The sequence below is a fragment of the Laccaria bicolor genome, genomic scaffold (genome assembly GCF_000143565.1).
Source record: "Laccaria bicolor S238N-H82 LACBIscaffold_8 genomic scaffold, whole genome shotgun sequence".
Taxonomy (NCBI): domain Eukaryota; kingdom Fungi; phylum Basidiomycota; class Agaricomycetes; order Agaricales; family Hydnangiaceae; genus Laccaria; species Laccaria bicolor.
In genome coordinates this window covers 75,718-81,531 of record NW_001889879.1, presented here as the reverse complement: position 1 = coordinate 81,531, position 5,814 = coordinate 75,718, and the positions used below count along the sequence as shown (strand labels likewise).

General features: G+C 49.1%; 3 protein-coding genes across 3 annotated transcripts; 2 read left to right on the top strand and 1 right to left on the bottom strand.

Annotated features, from left to right (window-relative positions):
• Positions 1–134: 134 nt before the first annotated feature.
• Positions 135–1,830, bottom strand: LACBIDRAFT_317835 (uncharacterized protein; the record flags this gene model as incomplete). Its single annotated transcript, XM_001879099.1, has 2 exons — positions 135–1,735; positions 1,797–1,830. The coding sequence occupies 2 exons, from the start codon at positions 1,828–1,830 to the stop codon at positions 135–137; spliced, it is 1,635 nt and encodes a 544-aa protein (XP_001879134.1).
• A 949-nt stretch (positions 1,831–2,779) lies between these two features.
• Positions 2,780–3,360, top strand: LACBIDRAFT_317834 (uncharacterized protein; the record flags this gene model as incomplete). The annotated part of the gene is made up of 4 exons (XM_001879343.1): positions 2,780–2,797; positions 2,851–2,942; positions 3,001–3,047; positions 3,107–3,360. The coding sequence occupies 4 exons, from the start codon at positions 2,780–2,782 to the stop codon at positions 3,358–3,360; spliced, it is 411 nt and encodes a 136-aa protein (XP_001879378.1).
• Positions 3,361–3,745: 385 nt separating this feature from the next.
• LACBIDRAFT_293668 (uncharacterized protein) lies at positions 3,746–5,664 on the top strand (the record flags this gene model as incomplete). The annotated part of the gene is made up of 5 exons (XM_001879342.1): positions 3,746–5,069; positions 5,138–5,255; positions 5,290–5,386; positions 5,490–5,543; positions 5,584–5,664. 5 exons carry the CDS (start codon positions 3,746–3,748, stop codon positions 5,662–5,664), a joined length of 1,674 nt encoding a protein of 557 aa, XP_001879377.1.
• Positions 5,665–5,814: the final 150 nt, after the last annotated feature.

Genomic DNA, 5,814 nt, shown 5'->3' with positions numbered 1-5,814 from the left:
ACGAAAAGTGAAGATGAGGTCAGAGGAAGTCTGCTTGCCAGTCGTCGACCGCACGCAAAAGTGCACTGCGGGAGGAGTGAATTACCCTCAGAAACAGAACGCATGCACTAATACGCCTACAATTCAAACCCATACTACTTTCCATGCTCCCCGCCTCTCCGCTCCGCTAACCTTTCTCGGGCTTCATTCACATGCTTAACCCTTTCCTTACGTTCCAACCTCTCTTTCTCGTGTTTCTCGAGCCCCGATTTCTTTTCCAACCGTTCTCTCCTCCGTTCCTCCTTGACTTCCTCCAACTTCTTTATATCGACTTCCAGGGCTTCCCGTCGAACTTCCAACTGCCCGTGTGCAGCTATATCCCTCTCCTCGCGTAACACTTTCAGATCATGGGCGATCTGGACTTCTATCGCTTCCGCCTTTCTTACTTCTTCGACCAATTCAGCCATAGTCGCTTCCGACACCTTGTCGTGAGCGTTAAGCACAGCAATCTCCACGTCTTTCAGCAATAACGGATCATCCAACGTGTATTTGCGTTGGTAGTGGTCCTGGAATTGGCGGTCAATATAAAGCTCGATGTCAGCCCGTGTGTATAGTTGCTCATGGAAGCGAGGAACGTCTTCGGAAAGTGTGTTAAAAAGTTCGTCGACCAGCCCCGCGCGTATGGTATCTTTCACTGTGTTGAGAAAAACCGATGCAGGCTCATGGATGCGGGGATCCGTCATAAGAGTATCAACCGCATGATCGATGCGGGAGTCCAGGTATTGCGATGAGTTTTCGCGCAGTTCCTTCATGACGATATCTTGCTGATTCTTGTTCAGTTCGTCGAGTTTATCGCTGGATAGCATATTGTCGACGGCTTCCGCGATAGCGTCGTCCAATATCTTCTTCATCTCAGTTTCTTTGCTCAAATCGATCAGAGTATGGGTGTCGAGAAGCTTCTTTTCCCCCACGTATATGCCCCATTCCCCAACACCCTCCTGATCAGATGAAACGGTCCGTTCGCCTTGAGGGGTAAACGAGACGGGGTTCCTGATCCACTCCATGATGTCCTTTATACCGTCGCCATTCATCTCGTACACCTTGATGAACTCGGCTAAGGACTTCGTGTCAGCCCAAGGACCCACGAGACTCCTAAACCAAATGCCAAAGATGTCTCCTTTCAGCAGGAACTTGAGCATACAGATGTCCCTCAAAAGCGAAGGTTGTTTTTGAGACAAGTATTCATCAAATAGCAGAGTGTGGGGGATTTCTCCCCGCAGCTTCGCGTTCACGAAGGCATCTTTCGCATACGCCACATCAATCTCGATGGGCCACATGAGTTCCCCAAAGAGGACGTTGGAACGGTCAATAGTTTTCCAATTGCTTTTCCCGACACCGTAGACGCCACTCATCACATGATCCTTTGCGACTTCGAGTCGATAATGTAATGCGCCACCGTCATAGACGTGCGTTGGTTCAGTTGTCACGTACGTATACAAACCCGACCTCACGACACCATTGGCATCCGCCGCCGAGAGGCCACCATGGGTCTGAACGCGGACGACGCTGTCACCAATCAAGATGCGTGCGTATCCCCCAGGCGGAAACTCCCCGCTCGCCTCAAATGCGCTCTCCCGTTGGCGGAAGGTCTGTTCATATCTGTCTTTCAATGCTTGACGACCAGATGCGGGCAGGAACGGATTATGGTATTCCTTCAAGAATGCGGCATCCTCAGGGTTCCGAGCGTCCAACATTCCTCCATCAGGAAAAAAAGTTTTAGCCAGTAGATCTCCGGTTAGATCAGTAGCCGATCGTACCTGTCGTAGTCATCAATAGCTTGGCAGATTTCATGATCGTGCTGATTGCTGTCTGTAGACCGTCGGTCCGCCGCGTTGTGCAATAGGGCTGACAGAGGTGCCGCCGCGTCTATCATCGGGTCTGTAGTTACTTCCACCCACTACAGTGGCTATCAGTGCTACAAAGGCTCCTGTAGACAGTTTACTCAATTAGTATGTTTTCGTAGTCAATCAATCAATGTCTTGAGATGCAGTAAACAGAAAATGTATCTATGAGCAATTCCAGCGTTTGATATCGATGTGCATGCCAGTATGAGTTGAACAGGTTGAACATATTTTGTGACTTAGACAAAAATCCATGCGCACGACCATCGGATAATCGGCTCACGACCCGATGTCACATGATGGTTGAAGATCTGAAATTTTTCCTCTCTCGCTCTTTCCTTTTAACCACGATCTTCCCATTTGCGTCAACCAGAACGCCTCAGACCTTCACCTGTCTGCTCGCCTGTCACTTCCCCTTTTCTAACAACGCTTGTTTGGCTTTCAATCAACGTATCCCACCTCATACAGATTGCCTCCAGTCCAACTACAACGACAACATATCGTGTCTTCGTCTGTTGGCTCTCCTACCCCCTCCCTTCCAACCACGGCAGTCATGTGGCTTTCGTTCAATGTATCCCTCCTCGAACGCCTCTCTACCATGTTGAGATGATCAGTTGACATTGCGACTGATACCACATCATCAATCCACGACACCCACCCAATCTCGCCTCCTGTTTCATCATACAACCTCAACCGACACCCAGCATCTCTCCATCCATACCCCTCTACGCCTTTCTCTTCAAAACGACGATGTTCATCCTTGCCCCCTTCTTTTCGTCAACTCGAAAACACACGAAACAAGCGCTTGAGGACGCCACTGTCACGAGCAGCGCCCCAGGTTGAACGCAAGAGCTGCATGTCACCGCTAACGCCCAACACACGTATACCCTCTCCTTCTCATGTGCGAAAGGGGAAAGGTAATCTCAAACTCCTTCCTCCATTGTCGCATTGCAAGCTAAACTCTTCACAGAATCCAACGAACGGCGTGGTATGGTACATCCTCGGGTTTTCTGCTAACCCTAGCCAACCTATATCCGTTCCTTTGGCTGAGAAAGAGGCATAGTGAGTCTTTTGTATCTATTCACGTAGTTTCCAGTCCTGATGTTGGAGTCAACTTTAGTTCCTCTTTCTATACCCACAAGATGTCGCAACTGTGGCCATTCTTGTGTATGTATCCCCCTTCCTAACCCATCCTACCCACTGCCTAACCTCCCTCGATTACACAGCCACCTCCACATTCGGCCGCCTCTATGGCTCCAGCACGCACAAGCTCCCAGCACACCTTCCCATCTTCCGCCTTCCACTCACTCTGCGTAAGTCCCTCGCAGGGTTCATGGCCGCCTCTATCACAGGCGTCCTGATCGCTGTGGGTTTCTGGAGCCTCGTTGCACCGTTCCGGAATGAAGGGCAGGACGAGACCTGGGCAATCGAAGGTAGTGACCGCGCGTGGGACAATACCTGGATGGTGGTGGGAGCATGAGGAGAGCTTGAAGACAAGCGATAGCATCATCTCGTAATCTTTTATATATGCTGTTTGTAACCTGAAATATATATATATCTATCCTGTATTTCCTCTAAGCTGGTCTCTATCTGTGCTATGTCATGCAATAGTGTCTATGTGACGGCAGGACTTCCATAATATGATGCTATTGGGAGCTATGTTGCAAGTAGGCAAGGCTATATATGTATTTATAGTGCTATATAAACTGATGGTGAGGCTATGGTGTGCTATGTAAAGGGGGGGTTGCAAAAGTGCTACCATAGCTATCAAAACTATATTGCGCGATGTCGCAACCACTTTTTTTCCTGATGTTCTAAGCCTCATTTTCGAATATCTCGACAGCGACTCGCTCTTCTGCCTAAGCATGACATGCAGGGTCCTCCACTACGCGGCTCTAGCTGCTTTCTTTGAAGGAGACGACCTGAAAGGGCTGGCGAATGGTTTAGTGTTCCTCCACAGGCCACCGACCGCGAGGAAGACTTTGCAGGCCCTACGAATGGCGCTGTTCGTCGAGAAGGTCAACAAAATCCACTATTACCTCAATCCTGGGTTGGACAACTTGTTGGGCGAAGTTCGTGAGCTTCGTAGGTTGGTGGCACGACTGCTCTCTGTTGACCAAGTGCAGCTACACTTCTTAACATTCGACTCCTGCTTAGCCAACCGCCCTACCAAGTACCAACCAACCAACGGGGAGAGGCCCAAGTTAGATGTGGACATCTGGAGAAGAGAGTTTGGCAGCATGCTGGATCAGTTCTTGGTGAAGGGGTGCAAGAAGTTGCGCATCACTGGTGGTTCCCGAATCAGGACGATATACACATACCCACGAGAAACTATGGAGCCAGTCATGCCGCTCTCTAGTAGGGACGTCGAGCAAATGAATTCCAGGCTTGCTAGTTCTCTCCAACCATGGAAAAGGAAGAGAGGAAAGCTGACTTCCCGAACTTTATTTGGGTGGTTGAGTCGCAAGTTGACTTCCCTATTCTGCAATGCACCTGTATCGTGCGGCCCAGGGATCAAGCCTTTTCTCCACGAGTTCTATGTCCATTGCGAAATGATGCTCCAACCGCCGTTCCTAGAATGGACTCTGTCCACGCTCCAACTCAACGGAGAATGCATCACAACTCTCTCCTTCAAATGCATCGACATTGCATTGGAGGTTTGGTCCGATTTCTTCGCAGCCGTCACCTTCCCCTCCTTGTCCAAATTCGAAATCAGATCCGACCTCTTTAAGCGACCACAAGGGCCCGAGTTTCCTTGTATCGAATCCTTCCTTATCCGCCATCCCTCAATCACCCTTCTCCACCTTGACAACCTCCTCATCCCGTCCACTTTCCCGCTTGCACAAGAAAGCATCCTTCCGAACCTGTACAACCTCGTCGCACATCCGGCATACGTCAGCTGGCTTCTCAGCTCACCCAATCCATTGCGTGGCTTAGGTTTTATAACACTTTCTTCAGAATATTATCCTGCACAGGGCTTCGAATATGCCCATTTCAACGACGCACTCGCCTCAATGGCTCGGAACGTCGGCCAAGTTAGGCTTAATTTCTGGTTCAGGTCTAAGAACGGGGTGGATGCTTGGTTCCAGGACCACGTGGAGATTGGGTGCGAATTAAGCGCCGTCTCTCAGTTGACTGAGATCAACAACCTGGCGATCTATTCGTCTTGGTGCGTTGATTTTTCAGAGCGTACGTTGAAGATTTTGCCAGAGTTTCTGGCACTCTTTCCTAGTCTTGAAAATGTCTGGTTTCTGGAGCAACCAAAGGGAACCGAGCAGGTTATGTTGGCTGGTGGTTTTGTCAAGGCGATCACGTTGAGGTGCCCCCATATCAAAAGTGTTGTGATAAATTGTCGGTGGCCTTTTCAAAGGTTGTGTGAGTGAAGGGAAAAGAGTGTTTGATACTATAGCGTATGGACAAACATTGGACAGACATTGGAAACGTGTAGGATGCTCACTAGAAAGTTGGAAGCAATCGTGCGGCGTGGAGGCTTGATCACTTGTACAGTACGTCGGAAATATAGGAAAAGTTGAGGACTCTAAAAACACTCTTGAAAACACTATCAATGTTTTCCACAATTTACTGGGCAAAAAGGCTGTCATTTTTCAGGGTCAATCAGTTCTGCATCTCAATATTGAGCCCGCAGATTCTCTGAAATTCCTTGTACGAGATGGGTATTCCAGGTCTCGACTTCCCCGTTTAGTCGTCCCTCCGATCTTACTCAAGCCTTACTGTCTGTGGGGTAGTACTAACCCTCAGGCAGCAGGCTGGCCCTTCGTTTTGAAATTTCAAATATCAGGTTGATAAAGTGCAATTGGTGTTACCACCTAACAGAAAGGCCATCGCTGGTGGAACCTTCAAAGTCGGTGATAGTCGTACTTTCGATGACCTAGGTCTTTGTACTTATATGGATTTCTCTTAAGTTCTCCTTGCT